The sequence below is a fragment of the Sciurus carolinensis genome, chromosome 1, assembly GCF_902686445.1.
Source record: "Sciurus carolinensis chromosome 1, mSciCar1.2, whole genome shotgun sequence".
Lineage (NCBI taxonomy): Eukaryota > Metazoa > Chordata > Mammalia > Rodentia > Sciuridae > Sciurus > Sciurus carolinensis.
In genome coordinates, this window is record NC_062213.1 from 183,069,867 (window position 1) to 183,090,229 (window position 20,363).

General features: G+C 38.0%; 1 protein-coding gene across 1 annotated transcript in view; it reads left to right on the forward strand.

Moving 5' to 3' along the window:
- Clspn (claspin) overlaps positions 1–16,110 on the forward strand; it is a 35,422-nt gene extending 19,312 nt beyond the window's left edge. The window contains 17 exon segments of the mRNA XM_047559508.1: positions 1,491–1,606; positions 1,608–1,736; positions 3,137–3,315; positions 3,409–3,473; positions 4,009–4,208; positions 4,535–4,689; positions 5,476–5,702; positions 6,475–6,586; positions 8,531–8,606; positions 9,031–9,131; positions 11,755–11,919; positions 12,023–12,144; positions 12,699–12,826; positions 13,301–13,406; positions 14,000–14,082; positions 14,279–14,440; positions 14,756–16,110. Of these exon segments, the coding sequence (XP_047415464.1) occupies positions 1,491–1,606; positions 1,608–1,736; positions 3,137–3,315; positions 3,409–3,473; positions 4,009–4,208; positions 4,535–4,689; positions 5,476–5,702; positions 6,475–6,586; positions 8,531–8,606; positions 9,031–9,131; positions 11,755–11,919; positions 12,023–12,144; positions 12,699–12,826; positions 13,301–13,406; positions 14,000–14,082; positions 14,279–14,440; positions 14,756–14,866 (2,237 nt within the window). The 3' untranslated portion in view covers positions 14,867–16,110.
- Positions 16,111–20,363: the final 4,253 nt, after the last annotated feature.

Below are 20,363 nucleotides of genomic sequence, written 5' to 3' on the forward strand. Positions count from 1 at the left end.
ATCCTCACTGCCCACCCTTGAAGTAAATAACAATATCCTTGTTTTATACATAAGGAAACTGACATGCAGAGCATTCACAGCCCTTGCTGAGGTTTACATTGTTACTAAGTGGTAGAAGCTTTAGCCTAATCTACTCCAGAGCTCAGATTCACATTATATTTCTTTTGATTCTTATTAAACACACCTTAATATTCCATTGAATGACTACAACATGATTTGTTTAACCATGGTCCTGTTGATACACATTGTGTTTGTTCCAGTTTTTGGTTTTTGCATCCAGTGTTGCATCTTGGTACCATATATATATGTGTGTGTGTGTGTGTGTATATATATATATATATATATATATATATATATATATATATATATATATATATCGGTATATGTATACACATATAAACAAAATTACATAAGGGCCAGAAACCTCCTGACTGCCTTCTTCCTTCTCTTCCTCTAGTACCTCCTCTTCTTTCTCTTCCTCCATTCTTCCTCTTCCTCCTCTTCTCTATCTTCCTTAGATTCATCTGAGGATGCACAATTCCTTACAGTGGAATTATTGAGTCAAATTTTGATATATGTCATTTAATTGTCCTTTAAAATGGTTGTGCTAATTTATACTCTAATCATAGTAAGAATTTGTTTCCCCCTTTTAAAAAATTTTTTTTAGTTGTAGATGGACACAGTGCCTTAATTTTATTTATTTATTCTTATGTGGTGCTGAGAATTGAACTCAGTGCCTCACATGTGCTAGACAAGTGTTTTACCACTGAACTACAACCCCAGCCCTCCCCATATTAATAACGTGTATTATAAAATTTTTAATTTTGTCAAATGTCAAAAATTATCTTATTTTTATTTTTTAATTAGATATTAATTAAGCATTATTTTAAAATTTTTATTAATCATGTTTCTTTTTCTGTTAACTACCTGTTCATATCTTTTGTCAATTTTACTCTTGTTTCTTTTTCTGTAATACAGGTAAGTTTATCAGTGTTGACTGTCATGGGCACTGAACCAGAGACTCTTAAAGCCCCATTCCCTCCTTTTACCTCCTTTTAAATGATTATTTTATAATCCCTGTTGTAGAAGTTTTCTTTGATACTTCAATTCATGATAATTCCTATGTGTTAGAATAACAAAACCTAGGATACTAAGGTCTTTTTGTGAATGTGTGACAGTTGGGAACTGAACTCAGGGATGTTGCCACTGAGCTACATCCCTAGCCCTTTTTTACCCCCCATGTTTTTATTTTAAGACAGGGTCTCACTAAATTGTTGAGGCAGGCCTGGAACTTGAGGTCCTCCTGCCTCAGCCTCCCGGATCACTGGAATTACAGGTGTGTGCCACCATGCCTAGCGAGTACTAAGATTCTTGATTTTCCCTTTAGGATATGACTAGAACTCTTCCAGGATTACCTAAAATGCCTACTTAATTATTGTATTATGAAGTTCATCATTATGTCTAAAGCATTTCAACATATTTCTGTTCAGGTGAAAAGTTGCAGGTTTTAAAAGCTAAACTGCAAGAGGCAATGAAACTCCGAAGGTTTGAGGAGCGCCAGAAGCGCCAAGCGTTGTTTAAATTAGATAATGAAGATGGGTTTGAGGAGGAGGAGGAGGGAGGAGGAGGAGGAGGAGGAGGAAATGGCGGATGAATCTGAGGAAGATGGAGAAGAGGAGGAAGAGGAAGAGAAAGCAGAGGAACTAGAGGAAGAGAAGGAAGAAGGCAATCAGGAGGTTTCTGACCTTTATGTAATTTTGTTACTTGATCATAATAAATAAAGATAATCAGATATAAATAAGAGTATAATCATTTTAAATTATATAAGAAATTTTAGTGATATGGAGATGGTAACTAACTTCATGTATATCTAAATCTTCGTGCCTTTAGTTCTCTCAGCATCACTGAACACCTGTAGTTCACAGAGCTGAATCCTTGGCTTCTACTTGTTAGTTTAAGTATTTTAAAAATAATGCTAATGCTGGGCTCGGTGGTGCAAACCTGTAATCCCAGTGGCTTAGGGGACTGAGGCAGGAGGATCTCGAGTTCAAAGCCAACCTCAGCAAAAGCGAGACACTAAGCAACTCAGTGAGACTCTGTCTCTAAGTAAAATACAAAATAAGACTGGGGTGTGACTCAGAGGTTGAGTGCCCCTGAGTTCAATCTCTGGTATCCAAAAAAAATAAAATAAAATAAATAAATAAATTAATTAATTAAAAGCTAATACTGAAAATGGCTTTATATTAATATTAACTTTATCTTTGCTGTTTATTTGGTTTTCTCTATCCATATCTTAATCTTGGTTTAGGTCTGAAATGATCAGGCAAGCAGGGACTTTCCTAAATTCGTATCATTTTTTTGTGAAGGAAGTATTTATAGAAGGACTTTTTGTCCTTGGTCTGTAGTATTGTTTTCCGCCCAGGAATAGTAGGTGATTATTGTTAGATATGAAAAAGCTTTCTTGTTTTTATACTGGGTCCTGAGGTTACTTGAAATATGGGTTAATATTTAATCTTGGGTCAAAGAAAAAGAAGCAGTGCTAAACTGGGCAGCATACCAGTCTGTTTGGTTGTAGTCAGTAGTCATTCTGCAATTGTAGTCTAATTATTTAACCGTTAATGGCCTCAGGAATATGATAATGAAGACTTCTTTCATAATCTTATAGCAATTGGGGAGGGTAAATATAAAATAGATATAAAAGAGCTCTAAATGTATTAAGGGGAAATTATGTTGATGATAATGGTCAAGTTTAGCTGTTCAGATTTAAGATGTGACTTGTAATCATGCAGTGTTATTTTCAAATTAATAGTGGATTTGCTTTTATTTTATTTATTTATTATTATTTCTTTCTTTAAATGAGTTTTTAATGTAAGTATTGCTATAGCTTATAGTTTTGGAATGTCCCCCAAAGGCTTTTTTTTTTTTTTTTTTATCTTTTTTTTTTTTATTGTAAACAAATGGGATACATGTTGTTTCTCTGTTTGTACATGGAGTAAAGGCGTACCATTTGTGTAATCATAAATTTACATAGGGTAATGTTGTTTGATTCATTTTGTTATTTTTTCCTTTCCCCTGGATTTGCTTTTAAAATTTTTTATTTATATTGTTCTGTTTTTGGGTTGTATGATTGGTAAAGAGTGCAGAATTCCTTCTTGGTGGTGAAGATCTAGAAGTCAAAGATGAGAAAGAAATGGATAAAGATAATATTGATGGCAGTAGTGAAATTGTCAAGTCTATCAATCTTCTCTCTGTTCCCAAACCTCTCTCATCAGATTCTACCTTACTTCTATTTAAGGACAACTCTTCCAAGATGGGGTGAGTAACCCTAAGGAAATAAAAAATTCCCTTGAATTTGCCCCTTCAGTAAGAAGTGGGAACAGATACACAGTTTACCTTCTTATTTTATAGTTACTTTCCTACTGAAGAAAAGTCAGAAGCAGATGAAAACTCAGGCAAACAGCCCAGTAAACTGGGTAAGTGATTCTTGCACAGAACTCAACTTTGTTTTGGTCCTCCAACTTTGATACTTAATGACTACAATTCCATGAAGTTTCCCTTTTTTGAATCTAGAGACTTCCGAGTCTTACTTGTGGCAATGAGAGGAATTTATAAATTAGAATAATTTTCTTGGTCCATTTTTGGAAAACTTACACAAATTTTCCTCATAGTGCACCATGGATGTTTAGTAGCCCCTTAGTGAATGCATGTTGATTGAGTGAAACATGAATTGTTCTGTATGTAGGCCAAAGGTAGGTGTATAACTGAACAATGAAGAGTTACCATAGGTATTTAGCAGGGTGAAAAGAGAAATTTTCAATGTCATTTAGCTCATCGTAATAAATCTGACCATATAATGCTAATAGTATTGTTATTTAACTTAATGATTGAGAAACTGTGACTAAAGGGATTTGCCTATGAATTTAACCTGTCAGTTCATTCTCAAGTCTTTTCCTAAACCCACCCTTTTTTCTGCAATCTTGCACTTAAAAGATGTTTCTCTTTCTTTAGATGAAGATGATTCATGTTCATTGTTAACAAAAGAGAGCAGCCACAATAGCAGCTTTGAGCTGATTGGCTCTACAATTCCATCCTATCAGCCTTGCAACAGACAAACAGGCCGTGGGACCAGTTTTCTCCCTATAGCAGGAGGATTCAGATCTCCTTCTCCTGGGCTATTTCGAGCCAGTTTGGTCAGCTCTGCTTCTAAGGTAAGGTGGTAATAGTTTTTCTAATCCTCTCCTCCCTTTGCTTCCCACATTTCTAAATAAAGTGTGTCCCAGCAAACCAACTCCCACCTCCTTGGTACTGAGCTTATGTGTGTTCAGCTTTAAAATCCACCCCCCTTATGAATTAAAACAAGCTTCTTACTTTATTGGAGGTATTTTTCTTTAGGCCTCTCTTTGCTATGCATTTGTCCTCAGCTACAATTTCTTGAGAATATATGAATATTGCAAATAGCAACTTCTGTTGTTGTCATGACACTGGATGACATTTGTAAAATGTTTTGTTATTGTTTGTTTTGTTTTGGTGCCAGAGTTCAGGGAAACTGTCTGAGCCTTCTCTTCCCATAGAGGATTCCCAGGATCTGTATAACGCCTCCCCAGAACCTAAGACACTTTTCCTAGGAGCAGGGGACTTCCAGTTCTGTTTAGAAGATGACACTCAGAGCCAACTGTTGGATGCAGATGGGTAGGTAGTTTGTGTTTCTGTGGGTGGGAATGGTGCTGGGTACTGCTTAATTTTGTTTAAAAATAAAGTTAGCTTCTGTTACTCCATCTGTGCTTTCTCTTCTGAGAAAGAGAAGGTGTATAGATCATTAGTGTTACATTCTACAAGTTTGAACAAAGTCTGTCCACAAAATAATGTAAATAACTCTTGCAGGTATTCTGATCCTTGGATCTCTTCTTATTTGCAGCCCGTAGATCTTGAGTTAGAAGGGCATCAAAGTTCTCTGTGTATATCCTACTCTGTTATGATTGTTGGATAGGACTGAGAATTCACGAACTGGTGGCACATTATTGGACATGATACCAGTACTACTCTAGTATTATCTGAAGCCAAAAATTATCCAATTATCCTTTATACTTTGCTGTTTTTTTGGGGGGTGGGGTACTGGGGATCGAACCCAGGGATGCTTTGCTACAGAGCTACATCTCTGACCCTTTTTATTTTTATTTTTTAAATTTTGAGACAGGGTCTCACTAAATTGCTTAACTGGCCTTGATATTGTCTCAGCCTCCTGAACTACTGAGATTACAGGCACGCATGGCACCCAGGCTACACTTTACCTTTTGAATAGCACTTATTCTTTCACGAAACTTCCTCTACCCTTTTAGATTAGTGTGAAGTTTGAATCTTTGTTTTCTGGTTTGAGATTCAGCTTCTAACTTTGGTGTTGGAAATGAATTCAGAATTTTTCACCCATTACTTTGCATCTTCTTTAGAGAATTTCTTACATATGCCTTGTGCTTGTAGGTTCTTAAATGTTAGAAACCACAGGAATCAGTACCAGTCTTTGAAGCCTCAATTGCCATTGGCCAGTATGGATGAGAATGCCATGGATGCCAACATGGACGAACTGTTGGATTTGTGTACTGGGAAGTTTGCATCTCAATCTGAAAAATGTCAACCCAAGAAGAGTGACAAGAAAGAGAACATGGAGGAACTTCTGAATCTTTGCTCGGGAAAGTTTACTTCTCAGGGTAAATATCCAACAAAAGGCAACAGGCTTACTATAGCCAAATTTCTTCTCCCCACCCCCACCCCATTTATTTATTTATTTATCTTTGTGGTGCTGGGGTTTGAATCCATGAGTGCTGTACCATTGAGGTACACTCCCAGCCCTTTATATTTTTTGAGGCAGGGTCTTACTGAGGTTGGGCTTGAACTTTCAGTCCTCTTACCTCAGCCTCCCAAGTAGCTGAGATTATAGGTATGCACACCATGCCCAGCTACCAGAGCCAAATATATTAAGTCAGTGTCCTTGAAAAGAAACAGGTACCCTCAGGTGAAAAGTTCCCAGAAAATAGGACAATGATAGAATCTTGCATGTTGTTAGAATTCACTATAGTTCCTGACTTTTAGATCTTTACTGTCTTAGAATGGTAAAGTATCAATTTAAGACTGCTTTAGCTTTGTCTATATTATTTCATTTGTACAAAATTTAGAATAATGTCTGAGATATAGTACATTTCATATAAATGTTAACTTATTTTTCACCTGTTCTCATATCCCCTCAATACACACACCTTCTAGAGTGTAAGCCCTGTGAAAGAATTGAGATCTCTTTTGTTCATTACTGTTCCTTGGTACTGAGCACATAGTAAGCATAAATAAGGATTTGTTGAATGAATGGATGGTAAGCTTTTTGGCAAGCTTACCTTAGAACTGTATTAAGCTGGCATGTCTTTAGGTGGCTAGGAGAGGATAAAGTTGTCATTTTTTTGGTAACAAATCTTTTCCTTGTTGATGTAGATGCCTCCTCACTGGCTCCACTGGAGTTGAGTAAGCTGGAAAAGGAGAACAGCATGGTTGATCCAATGGAAGAAGCACTTGCTCTGTGCTCAGGCTCTTTCCCAACGGACAGGTGAGTCTTGGATAGGTGGGAACCTGAGAATTCCTAGCCTTTTGATAAAATCCTAGGACCAGGTTTTCTAGGTTTAGGAATAACTGATCATCTTCAGGGCTTAATGTCTTATCAGAGAGTCTTAGAGTGGATTTGAATTTAATATTTGCATAGTAATGAAATCATAGTACTTTGGTGAAAATTAGTATTAAAAAAAGGCAAGAATAAGCACATGAAAGATGCTTAACATCATTAATAATTAGGGAAATGCAAAACAAAACCACAAGGAAGTACTGACTTCATTGACTATGATAAAATGTAAATCACAAGTGTTAGACAGAATGTGAACAACTCGGAGCCTTTCTGTCTTTTGGTGATAACATAAAATAGTGCAACTGCTATGGAAAACAATATGATGATTTCCCCAAAATTAAAAATAAAGCTAGGTGCAATGGCACACACCTGTAATCCGAGCGACTTGGGAGCCTAAGGCCAGAGAATCCCAAGTTTGAGATCAGCCTCAGCAATTTCGTGAGATCTTGTCTCAAAAAAACAACAAAGGGGGTGGGGTGTAGTTCAGTGATATATCTCCCCTTGGTTCAATCCCCAGTATTTAAAAAAATGAAATAATCATTATCATAAATAGAATTACTATCTGATCTAGTGATTCCCTATCTTAGTATAGATTCAAAAGGAGTGAAAACAAGGACTCAGGTGTTTATACACCCATGTTCAAAGCAGCATTATCACAATAGCCAAAATGTGGAAGCAGCCCAAGGATCTGTTGATATATGAATGGATAAACAAAATGTGGCATATGTACACAATGGCATATTTGACTTTAAAAAGGAAAGAAATTTGACACATGCTACCACATGGATGAACCTTTAGGATATTATGCTTAGAACAATAAGCTAGTCAGAAAAAGAGAAATGCTGTTATGAGTCTGCTTATGTAAGGTACTTAGAATAGTTAAATTCTATAGAGGCAGAAAGTTAAATCATAGTTGCCAAGGGTTGGGGGAGGGAGGAAAGGAAAGTTGTTTGATGGGTATAGAGTTTCAGTTTTTATTTTTTAGTCCTGGGGAATGAACCTAGAAACACTGTACGACCGAGCTACATCCCATCCTTTTTAATTTTTATGTTAAGACAGGGTCTCCCTGAGTGGCTGAGGCTGGCCTCAAACTTGCAATCTTCTTGCCTCAGCCTCCCTAGGATTATAGACCTGTACCACTACCTTTGGTTAGGGTTTCAGTTTTAAAAGATGAAAAAAGTTGATTGCTTAAACAACAATGTAAATGTACTTAATTATACTGAACTGTATAGTTAAAAAATGGTTAAGAGGGTAAATTTTGTGTTATATGTATTTTACTACAGTTACATTTTTTTAAAGGAAAATGTCTCTCCTGTTTCTTGAAGAGATTATTGGTGTTGATAAAATATTTTAAATCCTTAACTTAGCCTGCTGCTTCTAGTTTGCTTTCAAAAGTTATTTATTGCTGGGTGCAGTGACTCACTCCTTTAATCCCAGTGACTTGGGAGGCTGAGACAGGAGGATCATAAGTTTGAGGCCAGCCTCAGCAATTTAGCAAGACCCTGAGCAACTTAGTGAGACCTGTCTCAAAATAAAATGTAAAAAAGGACTTGGCAATGTAGCTTAGTGATAAAGCAGCCCTGGGTTCAATCATCAGTATCAAAAAAAAAAAAAAGCACACACACACACACATACACACACAAATGTTATTTATTTAAACTCTATCCAGGCACATACCTGTAATCCCACTAACTCTGGAGGCTGAGGCAGAAGGGTCACAAGTTCAAGGCCAGCCTGGGCAGTTTAGGGAGATCCTGTCTCAAATAAATAAAGGGCTGAGGATGTAACTCAGAGATAGAGTGCTCTTGGGTTCAATCCTCAGAACCAAAAAAAAAGCTCTAACATTTATTGATTCATTGATGTGCATTATAGGGAAGAAGAAGAAGATGATGAAGAATTTGGAGACTTTCAGCTTGTCCCAACTGAAAATGAATCTGATAGTGATGAAGTGAGTATGAAGAGAACATAACTGAACTCCATGTATTGCTGCCCTTAGAGATTTTTTTCTTGTCTGAGTTCTTGAGATTTTGAAGTTTAACATTTTATCAGAAGCAATATCCATAATGAGGCATGTGGGCAGAAGTTTCTTTTTTTTTTTTTTTTGGCAGAAGTTTCTAAATCCTGTTTTTTTGATAATTTTTTTGGTGTGGTCCTGGGGATTGAACCCAGGGCCTTACACATGCTAGAGAAGCACTCTGCCACTGAGTGGTACCCCAGCTTCTAGGTGTTTTGTTTTGTTCTGTTTTAAATAGGAAAAATAACACAAAATTTATTATATATCTAAGGCACCAGAGTATTAGACTCCTATAAATCCATTTTTGTTAAGGAGACATCTTACTCTGCTTAACTGAATATGATAACTGATTTTGCAGGATGAACACAGTGACTCTGGTAATGAAGATCTGGCACTGGAAGACCATGAAGATGATGAGGAAGTACTCCTGAAGCAATCTGAGAGGTTAAAAAGGCAAATGTAGGTATTATGTCCATTCCTTCAACTGCTAGAAAGTTCCCCTGATAGTTGAGTTATGTCATGCCACTTTTTTAATCTGAATTTACTGGTTGTAATTCTATTTTTGTGGTTAACTTAGTTTAAACAAAATTCTTCTTCCACATGACATCTCTTGAATATTTAAAGATGGTCATGTTTTCCTTAAGTCATGACTGTACTAAACATTTCCAATATCTTCCAGTACTAGTGACATTTCTTGTGGCACTGCTTCCTGTCTTGTCTTCCTGGATTTTTTAAAAATTTTTTTATTTTTATTTATTTATTTATTTTTTTGGTAGTTATAGATGGATAGCATGCCTTTATTTTATTTGCTTATTTTTGTATGTGGGACTAAGGATTTAACCCAGTGCCTCACACATGCTAGGCAATCTGCTACTGAGCCACAGCCCCAGTCCCTGGCTATTTTCTTAAACTGAATGTATACTACTTATAATATGGCCAAAGATCTTAAGAACTGATCCATACTCTAGATCTTGAGGATCTATCTAGTGGATAACTAAAGTCCTCTGAATTTGTTTTCTATGAATTGCTGTCATTCTATTTTGTTTTGTTTTGTTTTTCATTCTAGTCTTAGGCAAATGATCCACTTTATTTTTGGAATGCTTGTTGTTCTGATCATGAAAGTGAAACATTTATTTTAAGAGTATTTAAAAAAATATAGAGGGACCTGGGCACAGTGATGCACACCTATAATCCTAATGACTTGGGAGGTTGAAGCTAGAGTATCACAAGTATTGAGACCAGCCTCAGTTACTTAGTGAGCCTCTATCTCAGAATTAAAAAGGGCTGGAGATGTAGTTCAGTGATTAGAGCCCCCACTGGGTTCAATCCTCAGTGGTAAAACATACACACACATAATCAATCAAAAAGAATAGTTTGGATCAGTAGTAGAGCATTTACCTAGAATGTGAGGCAAGATTTCCATAAAAAGTTGCTCATGTCTACTGTCCAAAATGTATATGAAAGTGTCAATGGAAATAATTTCCTCTTAATATTTTTATGTAGGGGCTGGAGTTGTGGCTCAGTGGTAGAGCGCTTGCCTGGCATGTGTGGGGCCCTGGGTTTGATACTCAGCACCACATATAAATAAATTGAATAAAAGATCATTGACAACTAAAAAAATGTTTTAAAAAATATTTTTATACATGTACTTTTTATAGTTGAGATTTATAAAATTTTTCATATGTATAACTTTGCATCTTGTTTTTCCCTCACTTAGCATATCTATAAGTTTCCCTGTGGTGTTAAAAAAATTTCACAATTCTAGTAATAATTTGTTGTTAAATAGTCGTGAATGATTTTTGGAATTCACATACAGTATAGTGTATTGATCTTTGGTTAGATTTATGCTGTTGCTTTTAGCCCTTCATTCCATTCTATTAAGATCTGTTTTGGGTTCTAATTTGTCACCTGTCAGCTTTACTATCTTATATAACTTTAGGTTATCTGTAAATTTTTCTAAGGTAATAGTTCTTAAGCTTTATTTTACTGCAGAGCTTTTTGTTTAGATGTAAGTTTTATAAAGTTAAAAGTTGAACACTCGAAGATGGTGGGTGGGAAGATTGGGAAATTTAGTTACTAGTAAACCTCTGAAGGAATTCCCCAGGAACCCTTGGATTTAGAGGAACTTAGCTTTAAACAAAATAGACTATTAATCCTTGATAAAAATCAGCCTTCAGAAGACAACCAAAGTTCTTCCTTTTGTCACTATAGATAATAGGACTTTAAACCCAGGATGAAAACAGACTTTTTAAGGTTAACTGAAATTAGAAAAAGTAACTAGAGGTGATTTTGAATACCAGAAGTCTCTGCTTTAGTCTTGCCTATAATTTGGGGGACAGTAAGAAGATCCCAGTGTATGACCTTGCTGTACCATACCATTTCCTAAAAGCTGGTGTGCTTAAATGCAAAACAAACTAATTTAATCTTCCAACAGGTATTACCAGATATGTAGAAAGTAAGAGTTTTCTGCCTTTATGGTTACTCAGCCTATTCAGGCTCTGCTATCTCCTAGCTCAGTGACCCTGGGAAAATTGTTTAATATCTGAGCCTTCCTTAAGTGATGTCTATGGTAAATATCTCTAATTCTTTCCAGAACTAATAACATTTGTAGTGTCATTGCTTCAAGTCTCCTCATGTCCTGGTTATTCTCTTTATCAACTATAAAATGAAGGAAATAATAGTACCTACTCCTAAAGCAGTTATTGGCATATGGAATGTTTTAAGTGATTAACTTTTTTTTTGTACTGGGGATTGAATCCAGGGGCACTTGACCACAGAGTTACATACCCAGTCCTTTTTAAAATTTTTAGACAGGTTTTCACTAATTTGCTGAGGTTGGCCTTGGACTTGTGATCCTCCAGCCACAACCTCCAGATTTACTTGGATTACAGGCATGTGCCACCATACCTGGCTCATCAACTTTAAATATATCAGAAAACATTATTTTAGATGTTAACAAAATACATTCTTGTAAGTTTAAGCATATTGCTATTATAGGTGACTGTTCTGTTTTCCTTATTGCGTCCACGTTCTGTGTACATATTCATTATTGTATCTTTTCATCTTCAAAATTATTTTCCAGGAGATTGAAGAAATACCTGGAGGATGAGGCAGAGGTGTCAGGAAGTGATGTGGGAAGTGAAGATGAGTATGATGGGGAAGATATCGATGAATATGAAGAGGATGTAATTGATGAAGTACTTCCTTCTGATGAGGAATTGCAAAGTCAAATCAAGAAAATACACATGTTAGTATCCCAACAATTCTAAGTAACAGGATGCATCTTAAGATAGGCCCTAAAATCAGCCAGAATGGTCCTGGTTTTGAGCACCTTATTTCTTCTGTTGTAGGAAAACAATGTTGGATGATGATAAACGAAAACTACGTTTATACCAAGAGAGGTACCTTGCTGATGGGGATCTGCACAGTGATGGTCCTGGGCGAATGAGAAAATTCCGATGGAAAAATATAGGTATCTTGGTTGCTAACTTTGGAAACAAATGGTTTCAGGACTGAGAATGTTAACACAGTACTAGAGCACTTTCCTATCTTATATAAGGCCCTGGGTTTGATCCTTAGCTTATACACGCAAAAGAAATAAACAAAAATTGGTTCTGATGTGCATATTTGTCCAGGTTAAGATGGCAAATGACAACCAATGGACCTAGCTATAACCACTATTTTCTTTTTTTGGACTGTGATTGAACCCAGGCATGTTTTAAACACTGAGCTATATCCCTAAACCCTTCTTATTTTTTATTTTTGAGACAGGGTGTTACTAATTGCTTAGAGCCTCATTAAGTTGCTGAGGCTGCCCTTGAACTTGTGATCCTCCTATCTCAACCTCCCAAGCCCCTCAAATTGCAGGTGTGCACCACCATGCCTGGCATAACCATTGTTTCTATGAGTGGGTGGGAAAAGTTTATGTCAATTTACAATAAATGATAGGGATTTATTTTGTATCTGTCTGATTACCCTCTGCTGTGGGAATTGCAGAATATTGAAAGCCTTAACTTTTTGCTTTAGATGATGCTTCCCAGATGGACTTGTTTCACAGAGACTCTGATGATGATCAGATTGAAGAACAGCTTGATGAGACAGAAGCCAAATGGAGGAAGGAACGTATTGAACGAGAGCAATGGCTTCGAGACCAGGTACAAAGTGCAAAAAAATTCCCTATTCTGACCTTGGTTTATCAAAAGAAGAGGACCCAGTCACTTAACTTACCATGATTGTTTCAAAATCTTGGGCAACATGTTGCTAGCCCCCTTATATACATATTTAGTTGTAGAAGGACACAATACCTTTATTTTATTTTTCTATTTTTATGTGATGCTGAGGATCGAATCCAGGCCTTGCATGTGCTAGGCAAGCACTCTACCACCGAGCTACAAGCCTAGGCCAGTTGCTAGCCCTTTTAATCCTTGAGTTTGCTTTTTTGCACTGAGAAGGTTTTGATGGGCAATTGTCTTCATGTTTGTCCCCAATTTTTTTTTTTTTTTCTAAAGCAGCAAAGACTGCAAAAAAGAAAACAAATGATATCCCAGTAACCTAGCTTCACAACCAGGCTATGCTATTTAGGGAAGTTGTAGAGTTTTGTGTTAATACTGTATGACTTTTATTTTCAGGCACAGCAGGGGAAAATTACAGCTGAAGAAGAAGAAGAAATTGGGGAAGACAGTCAGTTTATGATGCTAGCCAAGAAAGTTACAGCCAAAGCACTGCAGAAGAATGGTGAGTTCTTATTTCCTCCTCAGGGTCTAGCCCCTTGGATTGTTAGTGCTGAAGCCTTGGAGGTGACACAAACCTTCAGGGGCTGTTGCAGGTTAGTCATAAGCTTGTGTCTAATACTGGCTTAAAGGAGGCCCCATAGAGGTTGGAAGAGACAGAGTACTTGGATCTTAGATTATTGGGCAGTAGAGGTTGTACTTGTGGATTTATGTAGCTGGTTTTGCTTTATGTTCTAAGACTCAGAGTAATGAATTCTGACTTTTAAGTTGCCCAGAATTTCATACCTAAGTGTTAGAGCTGGGATTTGAACCCAGGTATATTTAACTCCAGAAATGAAACTCTTAAACAAGACTCACACTCTTACCAACTCGTTTTTTTCTTAAACTATTTTCTGTTAATGATTAAGTGATAAATTCAACTTCTTTGTTTGTCTTCTTGAGGACATGTACTATACTTTCAAAGTCATCATTATAAAATAAAAGGTTCCTTTGACTTTAGTCATTGATTTTAGTTATGAGGCTTCTTAGCATGTTCATATGTAAAAGTAATCCTGCCCAGCTTTGCCCAGAATGGTCCTCTCTGTCTTTTCTTTTCAGCTAATCCCCCTGTGGTTATTCAGGAATCAAAGCCTCCACTCAGTAATCCTTTTGAAGCTATCAAATCTGGAAGCAATCACCAGGTTGGTTGAAACTTTGTCAGTCTGACAGTCATGGTGTACAGGTTTTAAAGGCCCAGGTCAAGCTAAGGGAATAACCTTTGTCATTAAGGTTGGGAGGTGACCCTTTAATACCTGTAGGCGGGCAGAGAGGGAAAATAACTTTATTCTTCCCTTGGCATTTGGGATTCAACACCAGAGATAACTCTTCATTTCTTAGCTGAAGACAGGCTCACTGCTAAACCAGCCCAAAGCTGTGCTTCAGAAACTGGCTGCTCTTTCCGACCTCAACCCTAGTGCTCCCCGAAATTCAAGAAACTTTGTCTTTCATACACTTTCTCCTGTCAAAGCTGAGGCAGCAAAGGAATCGTCTAAACCTCAGGTAAGGAACTTGAGAACTGATATGGTACCTTCCAAGGCAGAATTTATTTATTTTAATTAAAAAACAAAAGTTCTAGTCTAATAACTTATACTACAGTGTCGTAATTCTGCACTCCCCAATGATGGACAGGTGATTTGCTACCCCCAATAGGTAATTAACTTTTAAACTTATCTGAAAAGTTTATATATTTTTTTCCTTTATTTTTCTGTTGTTAATCATCCATGATTTAACTGAGTTGTTTAAGAGCTAATTGAAGGTAAGTAAATACCTGTTTGAAGGTTTTAAGCTGGCTCTGACTTCCTCTCTGTTCTTTAGGTGAGGAGAAGGGGCCCATCGTTAATGACATCCCCTTCTCCTAAGCGCCTCAGAACAGAAGATAGCACTCCAGGATTGAAGCGAAGCATCTTTAAATATTTGGAAAGCTAACGCCATCAAGGGTGCCAGCACCTATGCTGAGATTACTTTGAGAAGTTTCTGGCACTGAAGGTTGGAATTGATGCTCATGCTGATGAATTCTCCTTCCTTCATAATCAATGCATTGTGATTATGAACAAAGATTCCAGTTTTTCTACTACACGGCTCTGGACATCTTTCCCCTTTCCTAATATTATTTCTTGAGTTGCCCACTAATCTTAATTCTGCAGTGTTCCCAACATCAACTTATGGAATATTTGATTGAAGTCTCATTTCCTTCATTAAACCTTTTACATTTTATTCTAGCAGCTTCTGGGGTTGATACCTCTTTGATAGAGGTGACTAGAGGAGGAGGAAGTAGAATAAAACATAATGCTACAAAAAATGGCACAAGTACAAGAATGATTCCTTCACACCTGCAGGTCCCTGCCATGGTGACCAGGACTGAGTTAAAGAGACACTTCTTAAACTGAGGACCTAGAAACCAACTAATACAAATGGACTGTTGTATTAGTCTTGCCCCTTCCATTTTCCTGCCAAGCCTGCCTCAAATTTCTCATTAACCTTCGTTGCCTTTATAAATAAGGACTTAAACTGGTACAGATTCAGAAAGACCTTAGCTCTAATTTTCTTATGTGTGGAATGAAGATAGAGTTGGACCCAGTGTCTCCCCATTAGTCTGTGGAGCACAGAGACTTTTCCTGGAACTGAATTCTCAATTTGAAACACTGTTTCTCAAGGACCTTCCTTTTCTATCTGACAAGAAGAAATATAACTATTATTTATTGCATCTCCTGAGTTGAGCATAATGCCCTGATCATTCAGGACATTTTAATATTTCATTACTAATTTTGAGAGACCACCATGGAGTTTAATAAAAATGTCATTGAAGAGAATTCCATCATTCCCCACGTTAAGTCACCCTGAGGCTCTTGGAAATTGACTTTTCCCCCTCAAACCTGAACATCAGTGCTGCTTTGGAAAAACATTCCATGTGAATGTTAGTTTCATTCAGGAGCCAGACTTGGGAAATTGGATGAATTTGTGTCAGTTTTTATTTGGAGAAGGGGAACACCAGTTTAAGTGATGAAATTAGGGTATGGGTTTTCTACCATTTTTTCCTAATACTCAAGTTGCTGCCTTTAACAGAACTCATGTTTGTAAATATTTGTAATCTTATAATGCGGGATATGTGTATAAAGTTGTTTTAATATGTATGTAGTTTTTCAATAAATTCCAATGCCTTGAAGACAGGACTTTTTGTTGCTTGAATGCTCATTTTTAGGTCAGTGCCAATCTAATGTTAAGGAGCAGTTGGTTTTCAGGGCATCTCCCTCCCATGAAAGCCCTCTGAGTCTGGAGTGGGAGGCTGCTGCAGTTGTCTCTTCACTGGCCCATCAGTCCCTGTGAACTGATCAGACTAACTAAACCCTAATAGTCTGGGTTGAGTGCAGGTGAGGAGAGGTTACATAAATGGTACCTGTTGTTTTAGCCCTTTGAGTGGCACTTTCTCCTCATCCAACTTTTATATTACTTCATTATAACTGTGGGTCTAAGGTGAAGGTTATTACCTCTTTCTTTGATCTCTCTAAATAGTGATCAAGGTTAAGCAACCCTTGCTGGGCAAAAGTGAACTGGGAAGAAATCTAGAAATTTATCCCTTTTTGCTTCTCCATATGCCTTTTTTTTTGAGGAGGGGGTGCGGTGCAGGAGTTGGGGAGAGCAGAGATGAAGAGGATTGGAATTGACCACTGAGGATAAGAAAATCAGTGCCTGAGAAATCTGGGGAGCGAATGGCTTCCGTTTGAAGTTCCAGGGACTACGTGCGTTTTTGGAAGAAGAAATGTGGAATCTTAAACTCTAGGTTGCTTTTCCTCGTGCCAGTATAACTGCCATAAGGCAGGCTGAGCCTCGATCTTGTTAACAGGATTGAAATGGAGAGTTTCAACCTGACCCACCTGCCTTTAGCCTGAAGCACTGAGCCATTAGCATCGGTTTTCTTTTAGTAAATTGAAACGCAGGGCCCACCACTATGACTCCTAGTAGAACTGAGCTCCACTAGCTTTTTTGTGTGTGGGGTTACTCTGGGGATTAAACCAGGGGTGCACTACTGCTGAGCTACACCCTCAGCATCTCACTAAGTCGCTGAGGGTAGCCTGGAACTTGGCAACCTTCCTGCCTCAGCCTCCTGAGTAGCTGAGATTACAGCTTCTTATTTGGAGGGATGAAAGTCCAAGAGTTGCCCAGCCCAATGTCACAGGCCTATAATCCCAACTACTTGGGAGACTGAGGCAGAAGGATCACATGTTTGAGGTAGTCTCAACAACTTAGTGATACCCTGTTTGAAAAAAATGCAAGGGGATGGTTGGGGATGTACCTCAGTGGTAAAGTAATCCTGGTTTCAATCCCCAGTACCAGGAGTGGGAGGGGCTTTGCTAAGCAGATCTCTAGTCTCATGTCATTTATTCAGTCCATAGTTGCACCAGCCATACAAGGATCTCTTCTAAAAAGCATTAGGTTATAGTCAGCAAAGTGCTAGAGGTAGATTTCTATGGGATCCCTCATCTTTTCAATTGTTTCTCTGCAAACTTACCCCCACTGCAAATTTCTAATGGTCAGTCCAGAAGACTGATTTTTTTTTTTTTTTTTTTTTTGCACTAGGGATTGAACCCAGGGGTGCTTTACCACTGAGCTACTTCTCTAGTCCTTTTTCTTTTTGAGATGACTAAGCTACATCTTAGCCTTTTTTATATTTCTTATGTTGAGACAGGGTCTGGCTGAGTTGCTGAGGCTGACCTTGAACATACGATCCTCCTACCTCAGTCTCCCAAGTCACTGGGATTGTAAATGTGCCCTACTACCTCTGGCTCATGATATGTTTTTATTGTATTATTCCTGAGATGTTACTTACCTTCTACCTTTATTTTCTACTCATGGCCCATGAGACAGCCTGAAATATAGTAGTGTTCAGTAAGATTGAATAAATACTATACTTTTCAGAGCCTCTGTTTATATCTGTGAAATGAGGATCCTAATTCATGTCTGTTTTAGAGTTGCTATGAGGTTTAACTTGGAAAATGTATGTGATGAACACATCGTGTCAAGCGCTACTCTGCAGACATTAGAAATTGCCAATATCACAATAGCATATTTTGCCAGTCATCCTTAAAGGCCCATTGTCTCACAAACACCTTAAACTTAACATCTTTAAGAATGTGATTTTTATACTGTCATGTACAACAAATTAGAACAAATAAAAAATTTTTTTAAAAAAGAATGATTTTTAGATGGGTGTGGTGGTGTACACCTGTAATCCCACAGGCTGAGGCAGGAGGGTCTCAAGTTCAAAGCCAGCCTCAGCAATGGCCAGGTGCTAAGCAACTGACACCCTGTATCTAAATAAAATACAAAATAGGGCTGGGAGATGTGACTCAGTGGTCGAGTGCCCCTGAGTTCAATTAAAAAACAAAAAAAGGAGTGTGATTTTTTTCCTTCCCAGAAGACCTGCTTTTCTTCCTGTATTTCCCATTCTGATATATTGCCTCCATGTTGCCCCTATGCCTTCAGTCACAAGCTGCTTCCCTTTCATGCAATCTGCTTAGCTGTCAGAGTAACCTTCATATAAACATAATTTGGAGGATGTACAACAGTACTTAAAACCTTTCAGTAGAACTGGGGTATGGTGGGTAAAGCACATGCTTAGCATGCACAAGACCCTGGATTCAATCCCCAGCATCCAAAACAAGCAACAAAAAAGTTTTCAGAGCGGGGTTGTAGCTCAGTGGTAGAGCACTTGCCTTGCATGTGTGAGGCACTGGGTTTGATTCTCAGCACCACATATAAATAAAATAAAGGTTCACTGACAACTAGAAAAAATTTTTTAAAAAGCTTTCAATGTTTTCCTTTGCACTCTGAATAAATTCCAACTCCTCACATCCTACAAGGCCCTGCATGATAAAATCCTGCCTTCCAACTTCTGATTACTCTCCCTTCTGTCCTTCACATTTCTTGGATTGCTTTCCCCTTCAATCTCCTTAGGCTAATGTATAATTCTCAAAATATTAGCTTAAATCTAACTTTCTCATAGACACCTCTGACCATTACTACCCCTTTCATAACTAGGTAATCTCTATTAATGTTTCCTACTCTTTTGGGTCTTTTATCACAATTTGCCCCCTTAATGTTTGTAGAGGACTGTTTTCTCTATTAGACCATAAACTTGAAAACGTATCAAGCTGAGTGACATCAGCCAGTAACTCTCTCAGAAGGCTGAGGCAGGAGGATCACAAGTTCAAGGCCAGCCTCCGCAACTTAGTGAGGCCCTGAGAAACTTAGTGAAACCCTCAAAATAAAAAAATAAAAAGGGCTGGGATGTAAGCTCAGTGGTTAAGTACCCCGGGGTTCAATCCCCAATACCAAAAAAAAAAAAAAAAAAAAAACCTGTTTAAAAATGAATGCTTTGGATAGTACCATGACTGGCACATAAAATTATTCAATAAATGAATACTTTTTGAGCAATAAGTGTTGGAAGACCTGGAAGAGTTAATGGTGAAAAGCTTGGAGCTGATCTGCTTACAAAGCTTTCAAGCATAGGATGGAATAGAGGTGACTGTCATGTGAGTCCTTTTTCTCTACAACTTACAAGTGGCATGACCGTAGCTAAGTCATTCTCTGAACTTTTTGCCACAACTGGAAAATGAAGCTCATGGGAAATGACCTGGCTTGACTCACAGAGTTATTATGGTTAGGATCAAAGTTACAAAGTAATGTGAAATAATTATGCATATTTCAGGCCAATCTAGTGCTGAGGAAGGATTGAGGCTGATGCCTCTTCATGCTCTGACTGAATGAAAAGCAGAGGCCATGCCTCAACAAAGCTCCACAGTCCACCAGCCTGTGGACCTATCCTAGCAGCCCATGGTGGCATGCCATGTGCTGGAACTTGGGACAATGATAGGAATGGAGGGAAACTTAAGTTTCCCTAGTGAACTGGGAAACTGGCTTTGTGTATAGCTGGCATCAACCTCAGAATTTAGACTTTGAGACCCAGGTGCCAGATCTCTCTCCCTTAGTTGTATCATCTGGGTCTGCTTTATCCATGTCCTTCCTTTCCATCCCCTCTTTCTGTCCTCTCTTCTCTCACCTTAAAGTTTTTCATTTTCAGTTTATTGATTTAGTTCTTCCCTGTGGCGGGATGTATAATGGGAAGAGATGGTTTGAAGTAGCTACAGCCTGAGGGAGACTGGAAGAAGCTGGGGGCTGGACTTCTGGGTTCTTTCCTTTCATTTACAGGGAAACACAGTCTGATATGTTTGGCTGGTGGGCTAGAGGTCAGGGAAGAGGCATCTGCCAGCTCCAGGCTGGAGAACCACTAAGCCTGGTCCAAGGGGTAGAAAGTGCTGGGGCAGGGTGGGATGTGAGCTGTACTCTGGGTTTTTTTCAGCCCCCCTTTCTCTTTTTCTCAGAGGCAGAGAGAAAGAAAAAAAAGCTGATTGCCCGCCCCTCTTTG